The sequence below is a fragment of the Myxocyprinus asiaticus genome, chromosome 37, assembly GCF_019703515.2.
Source record: "Myxocyprinus asiaticus isolate MX2 ecotype Aquarium Trade chromosome 37, UBuf_Myxa_2, whole genome shotgun sequence".
In the NCBI taxonomy this organism is placed as follows: Eukaryota; Metazoa; Chordata; class Actinopteri; order Cypriniformes; family Catostomidae; genus Myxocyprinus; species Myxocyprinus asiaticus.
Window position 1 is genome coordinate 17,017,713 of NC_059380.1, and position 25,395 is coordinate 17,043,107.

At 37.1% G+C, this 25,395-nt stretch overlaps 1 protein-coding gene across 5 annotated transcripts; it reads left to right on the top strand.

The window, feature by feature from the left end:
- Nucleotides 1-454: 454 nt before the first annotated feature.
- Nucleotides 455-23,455, top strand: LOC127428372 (WAS/WASL-interacting protein family member 2-like). 5 transcript variants are annotated; one of them, XM_051676720.1, is made up of 9 exons: nucleotides 2,337-2,694; nucleotides 7,670-7,953; nucleotides 15,548-15,671; nucleotides 16,241-16,373; nucleotides 16,466-16,612; nucleotides 17,837-18,454; nucleotides 20,411-20,632; nucleotides 21,893-21,994; nucleotides 23,357-23,455. In XM_051676720.1, the coding sequence occupies exons 3-9, from the start codon at nucleotides 15,615-15,617 to the stop codon at nucleotides 23,398-23,400; spliced, it is 1,323 nt and encodes a 440-aa protein (XP_051532680.1). In that variant the 5' UTR covers nucleotides 2,337-2,694; nucleotides 7,670-7,953; nucleotides 15,548-15,614; the 3' UTR covers nucleotides 23,401-23,455. The 5 variants fall into 5 exon arrangements, with proteins under 5 accessions (XP_051532679.1, XP_051532680.1, XP_051532678.1 ...); XM_051676719.1 differs by lacking the exons at nucleotides 2,337-2,694; nucleotides 7,670-7,953 and adding an exon at nucleotides 455-602; XM_051676718.1 differs by lacking the exon at nucleotides 7,670-7,953.
- Nucleotides 23,456-25,395: the final 1,940 nt, after the last annotated feature.

Sequence of the window (25,395 nt, forward strand, 5' to 3'; positions counted from 1 at the left end):
GGGGGAGGGGGGGGCACTGCCCTCCATTCCCCCTCTGTACCTTTTTTAAAAATAAAAAACTACTTTTATAATATCTGTTGACACTAATTGTGATTCCCCACCCATATTTAATACAAATAAATATATATACTGTATATTCTATCACTATACACATTTGAGAAGGGAAAAACAACTTTTCTTTAAGGGATGCATTTAGCTCTATTGTATCCCATATTGGAAAGGCATTAAAAATATAGGCCCCATTGTACCCCATACTACATGACCTTTCCAACAGGATCTGCACACTGAATAAAATATAACAATAGAAACATATTCTAGTTGTTTACATTTCTAACTGTCATTGCTTTTTAATAACGAAACCATACCTCAAAGATCTCTCACTGGATATTTGTCTAGGGGGACATGGCTGGGTCTGGGGGGGCATTGCCCTAGATTTTCCTTGTGCCCTCCAGAAACTTCTGACACACCCCTCCAGGTCCAAAGAAGAGACAACCACTTGCCCACCCTAAAGATCAAAGTGTACCCCCAAAGATCGCATCTTAGTACCGGCCCTGTGCTAGAAGCGGATCTTATGGGTCTCCGTTGCTTGCAGTAGGATTCTAGTAAGTGAAACCTCTGCACTCAAAAAAATAATCTTTAGCCTTTTTTAAGATTTACATATTTCAATTTCATAACAAAATTCCATCAAAGTCATTTTTAACAAAATTAAATAAATAAACTTAAAATATTTAGTTTTATTTGGTTAAAGATTACTTTATTCAGTTTGATGGAATTTTGTTACGAAATTGAAATGCTTATATCCTAAAACATTTGAGAGGTTAACGCCCAGGGCCAGGGCCTCCCTTATTTCTCTAGATTTAGATGACTTTTAGATTTAACATTTAGTTACATGGTTATATTTAAAATTGATTAAATGTATGTAATATTGATCTTTAAAATAGTTTATTAACCGTAAATGTATGTTTTACAATGTGGCATTTCAAAGCACACTTGATAAACTATACGACAGTTATGCAATGTCCAGTTTGAGGTCTTAAAAATAAAATAAAATGTGTCCTTGCAACATATCGATAACACTATGTAACACAATTTTTGTTCCTGGGTAGTAAGTGTTATTTCCTAATTGCTTATGCCTCAAAAGTATAGAAAATGGCTATTATTCCCCATAAACTTTGCTTTTGTGACCAGGACAGTGATATTTTGAAATGTACCTATTTTCAATGAGAAAACGGGCGAATTTGTGTCTTTCTGTTCACATAAAGTCAGAAAAAAACAACATATGAATCCAAAATCCTTCTTTATCTGTGGTCCAACGAAGACACCAGCTTTGACCTTTGCCTCAGACAGCTTAGGGAAGAAGTCTTGAAGGTACTTGAAGGCTGCTGACTCCTTATCTAGAGGATAAGGACAAATTGTTTCATAAGGCCCAATTTGGTGTGCAGTGGAGGCATCAGCACCTTCCGGGGGTCCACCAGTGGCTCCCGCTTGACGTTGTTCCTCCCCACAGAGAACTCGGTCCGCTGTGGCCAGTCCCACCTGTGGTAGTGCACCTTGGTGTCCCTGCTGTCCCAAAGGCAAAGATAGCAGGGAAACTTGGTAAAACCGCCTTGGAGACCCATCAGGAATGCCACCATTTTGAAGTCTCCTATGACCTCCCAGCCGTACTCATCATACTTCAAGGCGTCCAGCAAAGTCTTGATGCTGTTGCAATCCTCTTTGAGGTGCACCGAGTGATCCAGGGGAAGAGACGGGTACTTGTTACCATTATGGACCAATACGGCTTTGAATATTACTTTAGTATAAAAATACATGTTAATTTGGATTCATATGTTGTTGTTTTTCTGACTTTGTGAACAAAAAGACACAAATTCACCCGTTTTCTCATTGGAAATAGGTAAATTTCAAAATATCACTGTCGTGGTCACAAAAGCAAAGTTTGTGGGGAATAATAGCCATTTTCTATACTTTTGAGGCATAAGCAATTAGGAAATAACACTTACTACCCAGGAAAAAAAAAAAAAAAAAAAGAAAGAAAAGAAAAAGTGTTACACAGTGTAAGTTATAATGCCTAAGTAAGTCTAACTACAAAAAAGGAACATGGTAACTATAATCATGGTTTCAACAGTACTATCCACCACTGTAATTAAAAATAAAATAAAATTACGATTCTGTAATTTTCTTACACGGTTTGAATGAGCAGTAACAATAACTGTCGTAGCCTATTGCATTTTGGCAGAAACTAGGCTTACCACTACATTTTTGTGAGTGAAAGAGGTTGGTCATATAGTTACAGGTCTCGGTTTCCGGTTACAATCGGAGTTTTTCGGCCGCCTGCCTCCATTTTGTACCGACTCTGGGATATCGTAGAACTGGGTTTGATCAAGCCCAGTGAACAACCAGAGAAACTAAAACCGGCCTCAATCGCTTGACAGCAATGTTGATATGAACAAGAGAACAGCTTCTGTGAATTGTTTCCTTTTTACGCTGTAAACTATTTGGAATAAGTTTCTAGAGTTGGCAATAACCAGCCGTCAGTATGACAGTGGACAACAACAAGCTCTCTTCCGAATAGTTACTTAGTTACCAGTTTTAAATAGGTGACCGGTCAGACGGCACGTAATCTACGGAAAGATCAGCCTGTTACTATTTAACATTAATGTTGTTTGGGTCAAGAACTCAAAGCGCGACAGACAGGTAAGACATTAAGCTTTGCTAACGTCTTTACAGCCGGTGGATCAACTGGGGATCATGTTAACTGGTGATGTGCGCGTGCATGTGAATAATTTGACTTGCCTTTTCAGCAGATTCGTTCAGTGTGAGTTGTCAATGAGTAAAGAAAATACGTTTTGCACATTATAAAAAAATGTTGGTGTCGTTATTAAACAGAGTTGTTTCATCGATGTCTGTTCTCAGTGGCGGTTCTGGCTTATTTGGTGCCCTAGGCGAGATCTGACGTGGCACCCCCCTTAACTCCTCATTCTCTCATCATTTACTCATGACACCCCAGATGTGTATGAATTTATTCTTTTGCAGAAGACAAATGAAGATTTTTAGAAGAATATCTCAGCTTTGTAGGTCTATTCAATGGAAGTGAATGTTGACCAGAACTTTGAAGCTCCAAAAATCTCTTAAAGGGAGCATAAAAGTAATCCATAAGACTCCAGTGTTTTAATCCATATCATCAGAAGCGGCATGATAGGTGTGGGTGAGAAACAGATAAATATTTAAGTCCTTTTTTTACTCTAAATCTCAACTTTCACGTCTGAAAGTCACATGTGATGTATTTCACTTTCACATCTGAAGACTTAGAGTAAAAAGGGACTTAAATATTAAATATTGCTTCTCACCCACACCTATCATATCACTTCTGAAGACATGGATTTAACCATTGGAGTCTTATGGATTACTTTTATGCTGCCTTAATGCGCTTTTTGGAGCTTCAAAGTTCTGGCCAACATTCACTTGCATTTTATGGACCAACGAGATATTCTTCTAAAAATCTTAATTTGTCTTCTGTAAAAGAAAGAAAGCCATGTTTCTGGAATGGCATGACTGTGAGTAAATGATGAGAGAATTTTTGGGTGAACTGTCCCTTTAAATAAAAATAACTAGACAATGAATATAGAAATGAACTATATACAGTGTGCATATATATATATATATAAATATAATATTATTGGCAAATCATATTAACATGTACATTATTTATATATAACCTAAATTGCTAAATTAAATTTTAGAGTCAATAAATAAAATGGCAGAATACTAACAGATTGCTGCTTGTGCTATTACACACATTATTATAATTACTCATTTAAAATTTAACCCTCCCCTCCTAGTTTTCATTGATACAAAATCATCAATTAATTTTTCATATCTGCCCAGCAATCAAATGGTTGATACTTATTTTCTCAAGACCACTGAGGCGATCCTGTGTCATAATGTTCCTATACTGTTGATCATGGTTATCATGGTTATCTTATGTTTGTTCAGAACTACATTTCCCATCATGCACCTTCCAGACATCCTCATCACACACACCTGTTCCCAATTCCCTCTGATCATGGTTCCCAGCTGTTCATTGTAATGTCTTTAGTCCCCATGTGTATGTAGTCCCTTCTTGTTTTCCTTCCTCCTGTCAGTTCTTGTTTGTATGGTTGTGAGTTTGAAATAGAGCCTGACCGATATGGGAATTTTCAGACCGATACCAATTTTAAAGGGGAAAAATTCACTGATTACCGATATGGTGGCCAGTATATTTGATTTTTGAGTTGGAATGAAAACAGACCTTTTCTATATGGATTTTTCACCGATTTTGCACCGATATGACTACGCAAAGGTACTCGGAAGGCTGCTTTCTTAAATATTTTTATCAAAGAATATTTGACATTTATTATTATACAAATTCTAGAAATGAACACTGAGAAAATAAAGAATAAATATAAATACCATAAATAGCTTAAAAAACATCAGTACTGTATGTTCAGTATCAGTCAGTTGCTGACAATTAAAATAAATAATAAATTCAAATAAAATAAATAGCTAAATAAACATCAGTAGTACTGTTTCGTATCAGTAAAATGCTGACCATTAAAATAAAGAATACATAAAAATACAATAAATAGCTAAAACGTCAGGAGCCGGTTGCACCAGCTATACGTACGTTACAACTTGGCCTGGTTGTGGCGTAAATGGGCACGTAGTCAAAATGTATGCACTCCTAAATATTTGAGCATTGCACCGTTAAATTTATGTAGGATATAACCCTATGTATAAACTAAATATTTACGGAAGCCTCCGACCAGGAGTAACTGATGGAATAAAAAAAGCAGACTCACTTAATGACATCAATGAGCTCATGTTTTGGTTGACAGGTTTCAGTCCTTTCGACATATATGATGGTGTTGGCATTTACACTCGTTTACATTTACGAGAGCAAGGGGGAAAAAAACGTACTTTTAAGCGGCTCTTCAGTATGAAACCGATCTAACGGTGCAGTTTTTAGGGTGCGTTGCCTGGTGTCAAGTTTCAACACATTCAAAATTTTTTATATATATATATATATATATATATATATATAGGATAGTTTAAAAGTTATGTTATTTCTCCAGCCTACTGCTGTGACGTTTAATTTCCTTTCTTAATGAAGTGTTTGTTTCATATTCATCATCTTCTCTCGTTTTCTTTGTAAATAAAGTATTCTGCATTTGGATCCTCAGTTGTCTCGTCCTTCCCATAAGCATGACATAATAATTGTTCGCAGTTTACAATGTGAACTTGTAAGTTTGTAGTATTGGGGAAATTAAATAACTTTAACCAATAAAATGTACGTCATAAATGTATAAATACACTTACATTATAATGGTGCAATGTTCTTGTACATTTTATGAGCTAGCTATTTTATCTAGATTTGATATAGCTAGCTAGGCAACTGTCTGATAACATCTGTTACTGTAATGTTATCTAGTGTTGGGCAAATCCGTAGTTCCTACTTAAGCAAGCTATAACTCATAGTTAAATCAGAGATTGGTTGGCTAGCTTGCTACACCTTAGTTAATCACTTTATCCAAATTAATATGTTTGCAGCCTTGTAGCATGTTTGGATGCTTCATACAAGCTGACAGCTTACACCATAATATAAATCATATTTTCAGATGTGAACTGAAGACATGCAGACAAAAACAAAAATTTTTTTTGAAAACAGACACTGCTAATCAGGAGGAGATAGGGGGCTCACCAGATATGATATGACCCTTTACAGAGCAGTAAATGAGAAGTGCGTTGATTTATGCAGACCGTGTTTTTTTTTTTTTTTTCACATTTTAAATTTTTCTTTAGAAGTTCAGAGTTGGTCATTTATCCACATGCCATGTAAACGAATACATGTCTGTAATTTTTTTATTTATTTTTTTATTTTATTTTAGTCAGATAAAGCATCAAATATGTGGTCAGTGAGGGTCAGCATCCAGAAGGTAGCTCACTGCTAGCTCTCCAGCACTAAATCAGTGCGCTAAATAATGACATTTACCAAAGTCTTAGACCCAAGTTATTAAGTTACACAAGTATTCATCTTAAAACGATTATTTCAGGCAAATTGATGACTAATAGTTTATCACCAAACCCTTTCTTTACTTGTGTGGTTTCATGAAAATCGCAAAGTATTCTGCAAGCAAATACTAAGAAAATGATATATCTCCTGTAAAAAAAAAAAAAGCTATTCATGTGACATGTTACATATTTAAGTGTTACAGTACGCATGTCAGATTTGTACATCATTTGTTTACTAATATATATATATATATATATATAATTTCCACTTTGTAGATCAACCTGTGAGGATAAGGGAAGAGCATGACACTATTGAAAGAACAGGAGATGATTTAGGGAGAGCTAGGGAAGACAAGGATGACCTGGGTGACCTTGAGACAGACCCTAAACAAGTGAAACTTGCCCAATATCCATTGAGCCGTTTTAAGTTTCAAATGAGGGCATTCAATTAAAAATGGTATGATAGTTTTTTTCTAGCTTGAGTACTCAATAGAAAAGATGCAGCGTTTTGCTACTGCTGTTGCCTCTTTGAGAAACAACATACACAATCCAACAATGACAAACTGCAGAGTCAGGGCTTCAAAAATGGGAAGAAAGCCCTCAGTTCATTCAGAAAAAACCTCTGTTCACACTGCCAGCATGGTCTCATGGCAAGGCTTGGAAAGTACTAAAGAGCATGGTGGTATATGACGCAATGACACTCGGCCAGTATAAATTAAATTGAGGAAAGGCGTGAATAACTTTCCTCGTTAATAACAGGATTTCTAGCAAGACAAGGTATACCATTTCGGGGACATAGTGAAAAAGAGAGCAGTGAGAATCAAGGACATTTCTTAGAGTGCTTCAAGCTACTGTCTCAGTTTGACCTGTTCCTTCAGAATTTCACGGTTGCCTCTAATTTCACCTATCTCTCTCCATTCAAAGCTTTGCTGAAGAGGTTACTGCGGAGATCAGGCATGTATGCTTTAATGGCAGATTGAGGCAAGAGATGGCAAGAAAGAACAATTAGCTGTTTACGTACAATACGTCAGCTGAGAGGGTAAAGTGATGGAATGGTTCCTGGGCCTTCAAGACCTAAAAGTCTTTGATGCAAAGACCATTACAAATACAACTGAAGCACTGCTTGATGCCAATGAATTGGGAAATCTGACATGTGTAGCTCAGTCGTATGACGGTGAACCTGTGATGAGCAGCGTATCTGGTGGTGGGCAGGCTGTTTTCCGTGCAAATCACCCGGAAGCCATTTATATACACTGCTACACACACAAACTAAACCTCGTCCTGTGTTACACATACAGGGCCATTCAAGAAGGAGCAGATTTTTTTGAGTGCCTAGAATGTGTATACACTTTCTTTTCTAACACCTCTCTTGTAAACCATGAGAAGCTGATTGCTGTACAGAAACAGCTTGGACTGCATGGCCATGAACTTGTTCAGCTTTCAAGAACTTGCTGGTCCTGTCAGCTTGCATCTGTTACCCCAATGCTAGAAAACTACAGTGCTGTCTTAATGTGTCTTGAAGAAATTGGGACACCTGTGGCAGTAGGCCTCAGGATGAAGTTGTGCAAGTTTGCTGTTGTCTACATGATGGTAATGTTTGAGTGTCTGTTGTCCATCACAGATGGATTGCACAAATATCTGCAAAGAGTGAATCTGGATTTGGCTGAAGCAGTAATGTTTAAAGAAGCCGTCTGTGTGACTACCACCCCTGGAGTCGCGAGTTCGAATCCAGGGCATGCTGAGTGACTCCAGCCAGGTCTCCTAAGCAACCAAATTGGCCTGGTTGCTCTGGGCTTGTTCTCAGGGGGCTAAGCCCCTTATCGCTTCCGACCCTAGCAACGCCCCTGGTTTTAAGCATCAAAAGTGAAAAATGCAAAACAGGGATCCCAACAAGGGCAGTCCAAGGTAGGGAGTGTCTCAAAAGTGCAAAACGCAAAAATATCAGTTAAGAGATACATTATTCCATGACTACGTTAAAAAGTGGTTCTTTTTACATATGTAATGTTTATGTTGGTAAACAAATTAAGTTATATTTAGATCATTTTTAATTTTCTTATGATTTATATCCCTGTTATAACTATTTAATGTAAACTGAATGCTTTAATGAAATAAATCTATTTAACTTTCTGGCTTTTTACCTAAAGATCTCACATCACCTGCATTGTATTTATAAACACCTGCTACATATCTTCCACAGCTTTGATTGTGGAAATATGTTTTTGTGTATTTGTCTGGAATTTATAAAATACTAAAATCCATTTAACTTCTAGTTCATCTCACCTGATGATGTCACACCACCTGTAAAATATTCACAAACACCTATAACACATCTTACATGGCTTGAAATTTGGAAATATGATTTTGTGTATTTTTTTAGGAATTTTTGAAATTTTAAAATCTAAATAACTTCTTGGTCATGTGACCTAGTGATGGCAGACCACCTGTAATGCATTCACACACATCTGACACACATCTTACATGCCTTGGATTTTGAAAATATGATTTTGTGTGTTTTTTTTAGGAATTTTTGAAATATTAAAATCTAAATAACTTCTTGGTCATGTGACCTAGTGACGTCAGACCACCTGTAATGCATTTACACACACCTGACACACATCTTACACGACTTGGATTTTAGAAATATTATATTATATTATTATGTTGTGTTTTTTTGTTTTATTTTTATTTTTTTATGAATTTTTGAAATTTTCAAATCTACTGTATATAGCTTATTGGTCATGTGACCTACTGATGTCAGACCACCTGTAATGTATTCACACACATTTGACACGACTTGGATTTGGAGATATGATTTTCTGTATTTTTTCTGTATTTTTTAAATATTTAAATCCATATAACTTCCAGATTATGTGACCTGATGATGTCACACCACCTGCAATATATTTACAACACCTATAACACATCTTACATGACTTGGATTTTAGAAATATTATTTTGTGTATTTTTAATAATTTTCAACCTTCTTTGATGCAGGCCAGACTTAAACATAGGTTACCAGCATGCATACCTTAATGAATCATGACAAAGGACTTGCACTACCCAGTAAGCCACATCTTAGCCTGCTTTGCTGCTATTTAATAAGCAGCAATCAACAATTCTGATAAGTGACAATAACTTGTAGTTTGGATGGTGCCTGATGTGGGATTTGAACCCATGCTCTTTATGTTGCCAAGACCCTGCTCTATCTGTTGAGCTGGAAGGCTTACGTGTCATCTGGATTACTAACTCAAAGGACAGTTTACCCACAATTAAAACTTCTGTCATTAATACAATTGTATGCTCATGTGAAACCCTTAATATTGTTCTTGTTCCATGTTACACAAAAGTTACTTACATGCAAGTTATTTAGCTGAATATCCAAGCAGATGTCTTCCATACAATGAAAGCAGATGCTGGTGGATGTCATGCTACAAACAGGAAGCAAAAGACTAATACTCAGTTATCCCTAAAGCCATATAATACATACTCTATATACATTTGAGTGAGGAACTGATCAGAATTTAGGTTGTAATTAATTGAAAACCCAATGAAAACAAGTTTCCCTACGTTTAAAACGGTCTCATTCACATGAGTTTTAATTGTTCCCTTTTTGATTACGGTCTCTCAACATTATGTCACTGACACTATGGGAAATTCCTTTCTCAACAGCCTAGTTGAAGCCCTTTGTACAATAATGGCATTTCTAAAATTGGCAGTGGTGTTTGGCCTATATAAGCGGGTGCAAAACCACCATTTTCTCAGAATTCTTCTCCTTCAAGACAGCGAGTTGATCTCTCGTCTTGACAAGCCCTCTCATCTCTGCTTCGCCATCAAGAAACACTCCACCAGCTGATGTGTTCTTCGTGCTATACCACTAAAATGTATATATTTGGCATCTGGCTGGTAAATGTTTCCATTTCACTCACCAGTTATTGCGTAGTTTAGTTGTGAAGTATTCAGCAGCGAGATCCTTTCACAGCGTGTTGAGAGTAAAAGTTGTTCCATGTAATGTGTGTCAAAGGACAAGATCCACGCAATCCATTTGTCATTGAATAATGTCTCTTTTAATAGCCTTTCTGTTCTTTACAGTCAGTTTTTGATCATAAACAACAAAAAATAAACATTTAATTCTAATCATGCATAACACAGATGAGGTAAAGCCATTCGAGTCCTCTCGTGATAACGTACTCTTCTACAGATGCTCTTTACAGAAATGCCGGTTCTTGTTTAAGAGAAAGTACCAGTTTTAGCATGTTCCAACAATTTAATGTAAATACTTGTAAAAAGTACAAATTATGCAATTAAATGATAAATATATAACATAAAATAACATATGAAATATATATTATTGATTGAATACATTGACTTGTTCAATTTTAAAAAGCCACAGTGTGACCACAATGTGACCAAAATGATGAAATATTTATAAAATATAATTAGTAAAATTAATATTTTCCTAATGTACCTAGTTAGACGGTCCCCTGTATAATTAACAGCATTAGCTGGGAGAGAATTTCTTTCAAATGTAAGCAAAAGGGACATTATAAATGAATCGATATCGAATCGAATATGAATCTAATTGAATCGAGAGCTTGTGAATTGGAGTCAAATCTAAAACAAATCTAAAATTTTACATTATTTCTGAATCTGTGTACTGATTACCATTGTCCCATGTCTGCCAAATATGTTGAGTGGTCCAAATATCATCTGCAGCCTGAAACTGATCTTCTGGTCAGATGTTAGGAGTGAATGCACTTGGCTGCATAGGAAAGCGATATGCTCCCTTGCTCCCTGTTTAGTGAATGACTTAACCTCCAGTGTGCTGTCTGCCTGCACTGGTCTCAGAACAGTTAGAAAAAAAAAATGCACCTTACTTTCATCCTAACTCCATATAAATCCTCTGAAAGCAAAATTTTTCAGCTTTTGGATAAACCCATTGATTCTCAATGTGATAATGCACAGTGAATATAGGATTTCTAAAGGAAAAAAGGCCTATAGTCCTTGTAAGTAGTCATTGGGTTTAACAGCGTGCCATTTCATGATAAATCGCTCAAATTTTGGCTCAGCAGCTAAGGCTCTGGGTTACTGATCAGGAGGTTGGGGGTTCAAGCCCCAGCACCACCAAGATGCCACTGTTGGGCCCTTGAGCAAGGCCCTTGACCCTATCTGCTCCAGGGGCACCATATCATGGCTGACCCTGCACTTTTTGGGGAAAAAAAGAATTTCACTGTATATGTGCAAATGTGTGATAAATATAATTAAATTAAAATTAAACATGTGTCATTGCACCCTTGGCCCACAATTGTATTGTAAACAGAGAGGGAGAGAGAGAGAGTGTGACCAACTATTCCTGAACACCAAGCAAGACCCATCTGGACTATTTTGAAGTTTTTTTTTGTGCATATAACATGCATTAAACAGACGTCTTTGACCGTTGTCATGTTTATCTCACCACTTTTAAAAGCAGCAGTGTCAAATTACAACTCAGAAATGGAGATGCCATTCAGTTTCATTCAGCTGCTCTGCTTGTTGTTCTTGTGCCCATCTGCACAATTTTAATTGTTGGTGTACGTAAACAAGCACTAGGATGCGTTTCTGGTGAACTGCGCCTCAGTGCACCTATGTGTGTGTGTCATGTTTCACCGTACTATGGACTGTGTATGTGCTAATATCAGCGTGGATGGTTTTTTTTTTTTTTTTTTTTTTTTTTCATTTTCTCCCAATTTGGAATGCCCAATTCCCAATGTGCTTTTAAGTCCTTGTGGTCGCGTAGTGATTCGCCTTAATCCGGGTGGCGGAGGATGAATCCCAATTGCCTCCGTGTCTGAGACCGTCAAAACGTGCATCTTATCACGTGGCTTGTTGAGCGTGTTGCCACGGAGACATAGCGCATGTGGAGGCTTCACGCCATCCGCCGCGGCATCCATGCACAACTCACCACACGCCCCACCGAGAACAAACCACATTATAGCGACCACGAGGAGGTTACCCCATGTGACTCTACCCTTCCTAGCAACCGGGCCAATTTGGCCACGCCCTGGGATTAGAACTAGCGAAATAGCGAACTCCAGGGGTGGTAGCCTCAACGTGGATGTTCTTAATACAATTTAAGCATTGCAAAGGAACTGTTTTTGAAGAATGGGGCAGTTAAACACGCTTGTACTTGACTGCAAAATCGCAAGTAAACAGTTTAATTTATGAATATTTCATATGTCATGACTGTTTGATAGTTATGGTGCTGATGTGCTTGATTGAACGGTATAATATATTCGGATACAGTTTGTTGGATGTGCGTTATATGTAAACCCTGAAATTTAGTTTTATAATGTTGTGGAGAGCTTGTTCATTCTCTTCCAATTTAATTTAAAATATATAAGGCTGTATTTGAGGGGCTGCATGGTGTTAGCTAATCAGAACAGTGGACGTTTACATTTAAGTTTAAAGGAGACGCTGGTGCCAAAACTGTACGTTTGAGACAGAGGGCCAGAAACAGAGTGGAAAATTTAACCCTGTTGTACCCCATGCAATATTTGTTGTGGTTTATGAAATTTCTGTTGTAGTTCTGTTTATTTGACAATTTCAAAAAGCCAAATACCAAATGTGCAATATTACAAGGAAGCTTACACACAAAAATCCTGAGGTTAATTTACATTAATCCTCTTTAAAGATTTACATAATCTGATACAGTGCTTTCAGAAAGTATTCCGATTTTTCACATTTTGTTATGTTGCAACCTAATGCTAAAATGCTTTAAAAAAAATCCACATCAGTCTACACTCCATACCCCATAATGACAAAGCAAAAAACAGATTTGTGATAACTTTGCAAATTTATTAAAAAGAAATAACTGGTTTAGAGGTTGCCACATATGGAAAAAAGGAAATCAGATAGTTGGCACTTTAATGTATCTCTTTTGCAAAATCCTGAATTCCAGCAAACGCTGAAATCAGTGTCTATATGGAGACCAACCGGTCCTCAGTATCCTCTGTGGGCATGGCTTGGGAGGCACTTAAGGTGGTTCTTATGGGCTGGATCATACAGTATGCCTCATTCACCAAAAAATTCAAAGCACAAGAACTCATTGAATTGGAAGGGAATATTAAAAGTGCCGAGACAGAGCTGAAGCGCCAAATGTCGTCTAATGGCCTCAGGGAATTGACCCTATTGAAATACAGATATAATACCATTTTGTTGCGGAAGGTGGAGTTTTGGCTATTCAGGGCAGGGCAGTCATACTTTTGAGTCGGGGGACAAGGCAGGAAAACTTTTGGCTATATATATAAAACAGAGAGAGTCTTTTTCTACCATTTCTTCAGTGAAATCTGCTGGTGGTGAAATATTTACCTCAGCCACTGATATTAATAATGCTTTTATAGGGGGCTTGGGTAGCTCAGCAAGTAAAGACGCTGACTACCTCACCTGGAGTCGCAATTTCGAATCCAGTGCGTGCTGAGTGACTCCAGTCAGGCTTCCTAAACAACCAATTGGCCCAGTTGCTAGGGTGGGTAGAGTCACGTTGGGTTAACCTCCTTGTGGTCACCATAATGTGGTTCTCGCTCTCGGTGGGGCGCGTGGTGAGTTGTGCGTGGATGCCGCAAAGAATAGTGTGAAGCCTCTACATGCGCTAGGTCTCCACGGTAACATGCTCAACAAGCCACGTGATAAGTTGCATGGATTGACGGTCTCAGACGTGGAGGCAACTGAGATTTGTCCTCTGCCACCCAGATTGAGGCGAGTCACTATGCTACCATGAGGATTTAAAGCACATTGGGAATTAGGCATTCCAAATTGGGGAGAAAAAAGGAGAAAATCAACAACAAAAAAATAATGCTTTTAAACTTTAAGCTTGGCGAGGTGATAAAGGCCTTGCCTACAAATGGCTTTGGCGCTGGATTTTTTTAGATCTTATGCTACAGAACTGGCTCCACTTTTGCTAGAAGTTTATACGGAATCATTAAAGAATAGTAAGCTTCCACCAACCATGATGCAAGCCCGGATCAGTCTGATTCTTAAAAAGGACAAAGATCCAAGTGAGTGTAAGAGTTACCGTCCAATTTCCCTGATCCAGCTAGACGTTAAAATATTGTCAAAAATTTTGGCTAACCGATTAAGTAAAGTTATGACATCTCTTATACATATAGATCAGGTGGGGTTTATTCGGGGCCGTAACTCTTCTGATAACATTAGGCGTTTCATTAATGTCATGTGGGCAGTGGCGAATGATCAGACTCCAGTCGCTGCCAGTTCACTTGATGCCGAAAAGGCGTTTGATATGGTAGAATGGGATTATCTTTTTAAGATTTTGGAAATGTAGGGGTTCGAGAATACTTTTATTGTGTGGATTAATTTACTTTATAGACGCCTGGTAGCGGTGGTTCAAACGAATGGATTAATTTCAGATTATTTTATTCTGGATAGGGGCACCTGGCAGGGTTGCCCTCTTTCCCTCTTATTGTTCTGTCTTGCCCTGGAACCATTAGCAGCCACGATAAGAAAGGATGATGATTTTCCAGGGGTGATGGCGGGAGGTGTAGCGCATAAGCTTTTGCTTTATACAGATGATATTTTATTTTTAGTCTCCGACCCTACTAGATCTATGCATCAGCTGTGTGCCTTTCCAAATCAAAAATCAAATGCCTTTCCAAATCAAATTTGCCACAGGTGGACTCCAATCAAAGTGTAGAAACATCTCAAAGATGATCCAGAGAAATGGGATGCACCTGAGCTAAATTTCAAATGTCATAGCAAAGTTATCAAAAATCTGGTTTTTGCTGTGTCATTGTGGGGTATGGAGTGTAGATTGATGTGAAAAGAAAAATAATTAAAAGCATTTTAGTATAAGGCTGCAACATAACAAAATGTGAAAAAAATGAAGGGGTCTGAATACTTTCTGAATGCACTGTATAGTGCTAAATTGTTGGTATGCATGGAAAATAATACACAGACAAAGCCATGATCATCATAATGCAGAGCAGACAGTGACAAGAGTGTTCATTACTAAGGCTTATAGCTTGAAAAGTACTGAAGATGACCCATTCAGGGCATAAGCAACGTGTAGAGCGTTAGCACAGGCTTTATTTAAAGTTCTGGTTCAGTCCCTTTTCTTCCCCCATTTTCACACTCTCTCACTCCCATTAGTCATTGCGTCATTGCAGATCCGGCTTAGCAACATTCCAGTTAGTCCTGTTTGAGTTTTGTATCACCCCACTTCATCTGAGTATATTTGAGTGTGCGCATATCCCATGCAGGAGCTGAAGGGAAAGTTTAAACAGTGCCCCATTGGTAGATCAATCTGTGGAAATAGGTATTTATTATCTTCTAATATTTTTTGAAAATCTGTGAACTTTTTCGATGGTCTTCTGTGTGGAGACTGCACTCTACCCAGTGCAGAGTAGTTCCTGGAAGTGTCAGGTATGCTTATGAGGTACTGTGACGTTATGTTAATGCTGTTAACCACCCATTTTCAATCATTGAGATGTGTAATTCTTTCATTTTGCAGAGTTTTTTGCGGAAAACAGACCACATACAAATTGAGGTGACTGTCAACATCTCAGAAATTTATCGAGATGCCTGTTCCTCCACCCCCACCACCTGGACCTCCACCACCACCAACCTTTAGCCAGGTCAGTGTAAAGCATAGCACGGACACTGCATGTATACCACTCTTACTAAGAAGGAAGCAACAATTTATTCTTCCTGTTGTTTCTAAACCATGAAAACATGTTTGCATTATCTGCAAATCATTACACTATCATTACACATCTTGATCACTAATCAAACAAATTCTGAAATTCGTGTTTATTTTTCACTTCAACTTAACTCTCAAATTGTTATGTTGATAATGTAATTTGTAAATAATTATTTTTTTATTAAATTTGAAAAATCGCTAAATTTAAGCATTTTTTACAAATGGTCTTAGACATTTGGACCCCACCATATACTGTATAAAATGCCATTTTAATGATAGGAAATTAAAAAAAACAATCGTTTTACAATATCATTTTGAAAAAATGTAAGCACTTATTTTACACAATATTTACTCCAATTTTTTGACTCTAGGTAGAATGACCACCCTCTGTTAATCATCCGATAGTGATAATCTCAAAATAGCCACATATCGTCCAGATAATTGGTTTGGCCGATTTCATGGTGTATCACAAGTCCTGACACCTTTGAATGTGTTTACATTCAGGCAAACACCACTCCTCCCAAAATTTCTCGAGATGAAGCAAAGGGAAGAGGAGCTTTGCTGTCAGACATCTGCAAAGGCGCGAATTTAAAGAAAGTCACCGTGGTCAATGACAGAAGTGCCCCTGTTATTGAAAGTAAGTCATCAGAAATGCATTTATGCTTGGTTGAAAATACAGTTACTGATTGACAAGACCAATTGCTAATCATGCCATGTTTTTTCTGGCAGAGCCTGGAGGTCGAGGTGGCAGCAGTGGTGCCAGTGGGGGAGGGGGAGGTGGAGGTGGGGGGGGTGGAGGATTTGGAGGTGGTTCTGGGCCGATGGCCATGGGAGGGTTGTTCAGTGGAGGAGTACCTAAACTACGGCCTGTAGGAGGTATGTTCCCATTTCCTTCATGATTCCTATATGAAGTTTTCATGTAAGTTTTCCCGGATGAACTGTGACGAACCACTGAAACAAACTCAAACACTCCTTCAGTTAGTTCAGTTAGTTGTCAGCCTCAAAGTAGATGGAGCTCCAGGTCAAAACTACCAATGATATGGTACAATGGCAAATTAGTTGTCCAAAGGGACAGTTGGTTTTCGGCCTCAAAGTAGATCCAGGTCACATATACTAATGATGTGGTCCAGTGGCAGTAAGTTGTTTAGCAGCCAGTAAGAAGTTTTCATGTAAGTTCGCCCTGGCGAGTTGTTACGAACCACCAAAACTAACTCAAAAACACCTTCTTTTTGACCAGATTTTGTTCTAAATGATGTCACACCTGTTCATTCTTTGATTTCGTAGGAAGTGTGCAGGGGCCTTTACTAACTTTTTCTGTGACAAGTTAAATCCAATTTTACAACTTTGTTGCCATAACGACGTAAAGCCATAAACCCTAAAATGGCCATTAAAACATTAAACCCTCCCTTACCTTTAAACCTTCCAAAAATTGGCTTAATTCACTTCCATTGTAAGAACCTCACTGTAACCTAGAATTTTGCTCTTTTTTTTTTTTCTTTTTCTTTTAAGAAAAAGAGCGACAAGTCGAAATTTTTGGTAATCAACAGTATGCCACAAATGCTGTCGATTGAGCTTGACTTGTATTGACCCTGGAATATTTCTGTAAAATTCTCTCTATGTAGTAGAGGTAGACTGATATATATTTACGGATTAATCTGTGCCGATAGTTTCTTTTTGGAACTATCGTTATCGGGGATAAATCTGTGGCGATAGTTGCCACAGATATAAAATAGTTGTTTTATAAATAGTTAAAATAGTTGAGTCCCCGGTGTGTTCCGGGCTTGTTTATACTTAAAAGTCCAGCGTTATGCACAGAATCTTCATTTTTTCTGTTTATTTTCGTTGAATTTGTTGAATTTTCGGGGATTTTCATTGAACAATAAACTGCATCTGGGATTTTATACATTTAGGACTCTTTGTCTGTGCCTGTCATAGTAAGGAAATAATAAGAAATGTTTTTGACATTCTATGAATCTACTATTGGTTGACCTCTACTAGGTAGGCTGCTCACTATATTTTGGAACAGAGCTACTGTTTCTGAAGAAGTTGTAGTTTTCAGAAGTTGTTTTAATATTTGTGTTTATTGATATGTCCTCACAGACAGCTCTGTGGGAAGGTCTGCACTGCGGCCACCCGGCTCTCGCTCTGCAGTGCCCCGTGCTGCAAGTCATTCAGAGCTGGATGGTTCTGCCCGTAGTGGAGAAGGAGATCGCGTCACACCTCTTGAACAACCACGAAACCAACGTTCCTCACTACCAGACGTCCCCAAATCATCTGCTGCCAGCAGCTCCACTAAACCTGCCCCACCTCCACCACCACCATTCAATCGCGACGGCAACCGTGGACCATCTTCAGCCCAACAGGGTTCTGGGTCTTCCCATAGTCGCGAGAAACCCCTTCCACCACCTCCTGTAACCAAGGGGCCTCCACCACCATCGTCTTCTCGTGATGGGCCTCCTAGACATCCTCCCCTTTCATCTCGCTCTTCTTCATCCTCACCCTCTTCAAATGCGCCCCCACCACCTCCTCCTTATCGTCAGCCACCTAATGTCACAAATGTTGACCCAGCTCCTGAGTTGCCACAGAGGCGAAACTCACTGAACAAGAGGGGCCACTCCAATGCTAACACCCGTGGTCAAGCTCCACCTCCTCCCCCTCCTGCCCAACAGAACAGACGACCCCCACCACCAGCACGCGACCCAGTGGGCCGCAGCACAGGTATGCAAGTTCTGTATTTTGTAATGATTGTGGCTCTTGTAAAGATTGTAAATGCAGACACTGGGACCAAAAGGAACTTTTTGCCACACCTGTCAATGGTGGGCAAAATGAGAAAATTTACCAGCCATAAATTTGTTTCTGACAAGCAAACTGTAATTTCCAGTTTTTTTTTTTGTTTTTTTTATATATATATTTATTTTTGTCCATATGAAAATTATTATTTAGTTATCATATTTATTCTAGATTAGCCAGTCTCTGTCTCTCAGTGAAACTTCACCTGTCACTATAAAATGTTAAGGCCCATTTTTGTTTTGCATATTGTAGTATTGATCTCATAATGTGAGGAAATTCCACATATGTGTCGCCACATGACGAAAAAAAAAAATGTGTATATATATTTGGGGTTCGATTCTTGCCGAGTTGCTTCTCGACAGGTAAGCTACACACTCTAGAATTGCTCAGAATATGTATCTTCACTTACTAGTTACCAAGAACTGTCCTACCTCATGTTCTGTGTCCCCCGCACCGCATACCCAGCTGCTGTTCAACCAGGCGATGCTATCGGACGAGCCAATTCCTCTGCAACGCGTTCTGTCCAGTGTGTTTATGTTATAGTGAATAACAAATTAAGATAATATTTATTTAAAATAAAAGGGTTAACTATTTTCTTTGTTCATTTCATTCACATTTGGCATTTCATAACATCTCAAGTATTTTATAAATAAATGAATCTCCATTGTGGTTGGATCAGTCAATTTGAGCCAACTTTGAGCATTTTTCATAAGAAATCTATGCCCCCCACATAAGAAAAACAATGTGTTTTATAGGGGCCTTTAGTCCCTGCAAAAGAGGGCTTTTTACCCCAAAAACTGTCCTTTCAGTTATCGGACAGTTATTAAAAAACTTTTCGTTTAATCATCCGGAACAAAACTAAAAATTATAAGTATTTTGTCTAAAAATAAAAGTTATAATTTCAGGGTTTTTCAATGGCTACATAAATTTGCAACATTTTAAACAATATTAAATATTAGATTAAATTACCTCAAAATCAAACTTTAGATTGGTTGACTGGTGCATGCAATGATCTCATGGATCCGGAAAGTTTTGCAGTGCACAGTGACATACAGGTGGTTAGGAAAGTACTGTGGTAGTTTTTGTTGCTATATTTAGTGTTTTGGCAGAAAATAAAATCAAATGTGCCTTTTTTCCCCGGGGAGCATTTAACCCTGTTGTAACCTCATAATAATAACAATACAAACATTTAATATTAAATTGTTAGTATAATAGTATTATTGCTACCACTTTGAATATACATTTTTTTATACAGTAGTAATATTTATCTGTAGTAATGTCTTCAAATTCATGCATCCATTTGAATAGAGCTTTTATTTTGGCAGAACTTTTATTTCGGCGACCTTTGAGTTATAGTCTGCACATTAAATATCATCCTTTAGCTGTTTAATGATCACACTTGGTCATTTTGATATTTGAATTTGATTGATTGTCAAATTGTCATTGAGTTCATCTTAAAAAAAAACATCACATCCTGTAAAATTTTACTAGTAGCAACATACTTTAGTGTGGTACCAAAATTAGCAACAAGATGATATTGTACCATTTTAAATTTTTTTGGTATTGCAATATTCTGGGTATACAGTGCAACCCTAGTTTGGGGCAGGACTGTCTGTTTGTTTGATCAGTGGACGGGGGTAGTATTCGAAAAAAAAAAAAAACTGTTTGAACACAATGTTTTTGCAATTCTCTTTGGTTACACACTTAAGCTTTGACTTACCAAATTCTCAATTCAAACTGGAATCATCTCTGGTAACTTTTATTTAAAATGTATTTTGCCATGGTGTTTTAGATTTAGCATTAGTAGAGGCAGGAAACACTGTATTGTAGCCACAATGAAAACAATGAAATGTAGACATCATTTAAAGTGATGTGCTCATTTAGCTCCTCAGGTTCCTCCTCCTGGGTCTCGTAACGGGATTCGGGAAACGCCACCCCCTCCTCCTGCTTACCGGTCACAAACCTCCACTGAAACCCCCAGTCGAGTAAAGCCCCCTGCTCTCTCCTCCACCGGGCGTCAGCCTTCAGGACACGCACCTCCTCCTCCTCCTCCTCCTCCACCTCTCCGGAATGGACATCCACCGTCTGTCTCCAAGTCGTTTGCTGGTGAATCAGCTGCACAATCTACTTTCAAAAATGTGTCTCTTTTTTTTTTATCAAACATGACAATGTAATGTAATGTTATTTAAACTTTTTCTGCTGCAATAACCATCAATTCATGTCAATTCTTTTATATATTTTTGAATTTGTTTGTTTATGGGGAGTGTCTGAAGATGAGAACATTGATTCCTAGCTAGTTTGCCACACTGCATCTGTAGCCTTTTGTGTTTTATCAGCATTTGAAAATAACCCTGCAGTCAAATGACCTCTCAGTAATTCAAATGTGGCCCCCTTGTTTCCTTGGGCAAAATGCATGGTAACTCATTTGAAAAATGATGGAGACAACGTTTGAGTTGTCCAGTGCATGAGAGCACTTAAAAACATGCCAAAGATGATCATAATAAGCATACAGTTTAATGTGGACCAGTTGCTGCATCAGCTGCGTTGCTTGTGCTGTTCGATGTGCTTGAGAGTTGTTTCTCTCCAGGGCATGACTTACATTTTACTGCTATTTTCTATGTTTTATAATGTATACATGTTATTAATTCAAAATCAGGCACATATTTTTATTTCGCAAAACTGTTTGTCATTACTACAAGCAGGTCTCCTTTAAACTTCAGTGAGCAAGCAAGCACGCGCATATAATATTTTGTATTTTTTGACCGGATAAGCATACACTATCATTCAAAATTTATTTTTGAAAAGAATAGTTTAGAAACAAGTAATCAGTGACAATACTATTTTAAAACGTACAAATACTTAAAATGTAAGTAATGAGTGACAGAGTAAAAGCATATGTGTCTAACATAATTCTTTTTTTAGCTTGCAGAATTATTAAAGTGATATTCGGGTGTCACCATTGCCCACTGCTGAGCTGATTTTTAGTCCCATTCCATCCCCGATAGATCATTTAGCACTTTAATAAACAGTACTTTTTGTTAAGTTTTACAAGTTAAAAGGAACTGTTTTGCATATGCCCTAAAAGTAATAATAATAAAAAGTGCTAATAATTTCAAACTTAACTTTTTATGATTCATACTTTATTTAAAGTTTTGTTAGAGTATCAAATCGTGAATTCAGTATCATAAAAACAACCAAATCCTTACGCCCTTTATAATTTCTGGGTTTTTTTTTTTTTATCACATTTTAATAAAAGACAGGAAATAACATTTCTTTTTTTATTATCTATTATAAAATGTTTATTTTTATTTTTATTTTTTTATTTTATCGATTATCAAAATAATCCTTAGTTGCTTCTCTTCTCAGATGATTTCGAGGCCAGGTACACATTCCACGCTTTAGAGGATCTGCCCCCTCCTGAAGAATACAGACCTTTCCAGAAGATCTATCCCAGCAAATCCAAAAGTGGTAAAGACCGTCATTAGCTTTGAACTACGTAATTTCTTCAGAAATCTACCATGGTTTCCTCTGATTAAAATATTGATTTTTATCATATAAAAATGTTAGAATCATTGCCTGCAATATGGTGCTATTCAGATCATGTAGTATAGTACAGGCTACAGTATATTTTCAGAATATAGGTAGTATAATATATATACTGGCGGCCAAAAATTAGGAATAATGTACAGATTTTGCTGTTTCGGAAGGAAATTGGTACTTTAATTCACCAAAGTGGCATTCAGCTGATCACAAAGTATATTCAGGACATTACTGATGTAAAAAACAGCACCATCACTTTTTGAAAAAGTAATTTTTGATCAAATCTAGACAGGCCCCATTTTCAGCAGCCATCACTCTAAAACATTATCCTTGAGTAATCATGCTAAATTGCTAATTTGGTACTAGAAAATCACTTGCCATTATATCAAACACAGCTGAAAGCTATTTGGTTCATTAAATGAAGCTTAACATTGTCTTTATGTTTGTTTTTGAGTTGCCACAGTATGCAATAGACTGGCATGTCTTAAGGTCAATATTAGGTCAAAAATGGCAAAAAATTAGTTCTCTAAAAACTCGTCAGTCAATCATTGTTTTGAGGAAAGAAGGCTATACAATGCTTGAAATTGCCAAAAAACTGAAGATTTCATACAAAAGTGTACACTACAGTCTTCAAAGACAAAGGACAACTGGCTCTAACAAGGACAGAAAGAGATGTGGAAGGCCCAGATGTACAACTAAACAAGAGGATAAGTACATCAGTGTCTCTAGTTTGAGAAATAGATGCCTCACATGTCCTCAGCTGACAGCTTCATTGAATTCTACCCGCTCAACAACAGTTTCATGAACAGCAGTAAAGAGAAGACTCAGGGGTGCAGGTCTTATGGGAAGAATTGCAAAGAAAAAGCCACTTTTGAAACAGAAAACAAAAAGAAAAGGTTAGAGTGGGCAAAGAAACATGGACATTGAACATCAGATAATTGGAAAAGTGTGTTATTTTTCAAATTGTTTTTGAAAATTAGTATTTTTTACATTATTAATGTCCTGATTATACATTGTGATCAGTTGAATACCACTTTGGTGAATAAAAGTACCAACTTCTTTCCATAAGAGCAAAATTTGTACATTATTCCAAACTTTTGGCCGCCATTGTATATATATATATATATATATATATATATATATATATATATATATATATATATATATATATATATATATATATACATTTATATTTCCATAGAGACAGATGTGTTTATAAAACAGGAGACTGGCTTATACTGCAAGGTTTGATTCCACTGATTTTCTCAATTCTTCTTTGCCTTTTTCTAGCTATAACAAGAGGTGCTCCTCCACTGCCTCCTGTTGGCAGGTGAACACCATTCAGGGGAGAGAAGGACCAAAAAGAGATGACACACACACACACACACAAATACATACATGCCATATACTTTATATATTTGTTTGTGTGTGTAACACAATCAGTAATTACATACATGTACACAAACACACTAATACATCAAATCAACATCATTCTTAGGCAACACTATATTCATACACTACATGACTTATTATCCAAACCACTCCAGAATGCTGTACCTCTGAAACCTGAAAACACTGTGCAATATCCCTGTGCTGCCTAGAAAATGCACCTTCTCAAATTGTGCCTGATAACAGAGGCACAATGTAGTGACCAAGCCAGAAGAGACAACTCCACTTACCATGGAGTTAGATGCATACATTCCACCTCTTTCAGTTACCAAAATTTTAGAATTTTTTAATAAGTGGGAAAATGTGTAGCACTTGTAGATTATTGATGTCTATGCATATGGATTCTTAGGAGAAGCACGTCTGTTTTTCTCTGGACAATCATTTTACTGTATATCGATTTCTGTTTGACTTTTTGTTTGTTTCTGTATTTTATCCTCTTTTTTTTTTTTTTTTTTTAACTCAAAGAGGTCTGTCCAGGAATAAGTTAGTTGATCACACTACAAAGGCCATGAAGTGCCTTTTCATGTTCAAACCATAATCAGGTATTCTTTCATTTTCCTGGTCACAGTACAGAGCAGTATGCTGTGGATAGGGAACATTAGCAATTAGTCACTACATTATTTCTTGCTTATTTTAGCTTTATAATAGTGTATTGTAAACTTAGAATGCGAGAATGAGAACATCATTTATTTCTTGAGCCTACCACCCCTTGTTTGCTTGGTCTTTGTCATGAGTAACTTTAATAGCCAGTACAGTTATCTGAACTAAGAGAAGAACCATGTTTCTGCTCAATGTTGAATCTAACCTGTTTTATATCTGACCGTATAAACACTAAGTGCCACAGGATCTCCCAAAGACGTACATGTCGGTTAGCTGTGTATTTTTGCATCAGTATACAGGTCTGCTTCTCTTGCATGTGATGCAGCCCTGTAGTGCCATCATATGGCTCATCTGCACCCTTTCTCCTACTAGGTACCAAGGGTTTTTTAAGGTCATTTACACATTGCCTTTTTAATCTTTTTTTTTTTTTTTTTTCAAACAAAGCTGAATTTCAGGATTATATATATATATATATATATATATATATATATATATCTTATTAGATTATTTTGTATAAAACACTACAAGTATGGGTGTTTTCCAAGAGGGTTGTTTCAATTGTGTGACATTGTATCATAAGGAATTTAATGTGTCAAATAGTAAAGACACATGTTAATGGTATCTACAGTGTATGTTTTCAAAAAGTGGCCAAGTTGCAAATGTTGACTATGTTAATAATGTTCAGGCTGAGGCACTTTTGACCATTAACTTCAAAAGTTTTTATTAGGGTGATTGTTAATTCTAACTTGTCAATGTCATTTTACCTGTGTCTTTGTATGTGTTAAATGGCGTCAACATGATACTTTTGAAATTAAAAAAAGGGAATGGGAAAATGTGTGTGCAGTTTATTGTTCTATTTAGTTTAATCTAGTAATTGGTTATGTTAAGTAATTAAATGTGCTAATTGATTAAATACACAATGGGCTTCATTCATGAAACAAGCAGATTTGTGTAAATCGTTCGTAAAACCATTCTTACGTAAATGGTTGCATTGAGCTAAATGCAACCATTTACGTAAGAATAGTGATTTAGAGTCGTTTTGAGTTCTGTGCACCCAAGTAACAAGGAAAGCATTCAAATGATTACATCAAACAGCGGTTCTCAAACATTTTGAGAACGTCTTGGAGTAGAAACATAATTCAATCACTGGAACGCTGAGACTTTCTTTTTTTTTTATTTTATTTTAATGAATAAAACTCAAAATGTTTTTTAAGGTCAAAGGACTTAAAATGATGGAGAAGGTCACATTCACAATATTACATTTTATGAGGCCAAAGATT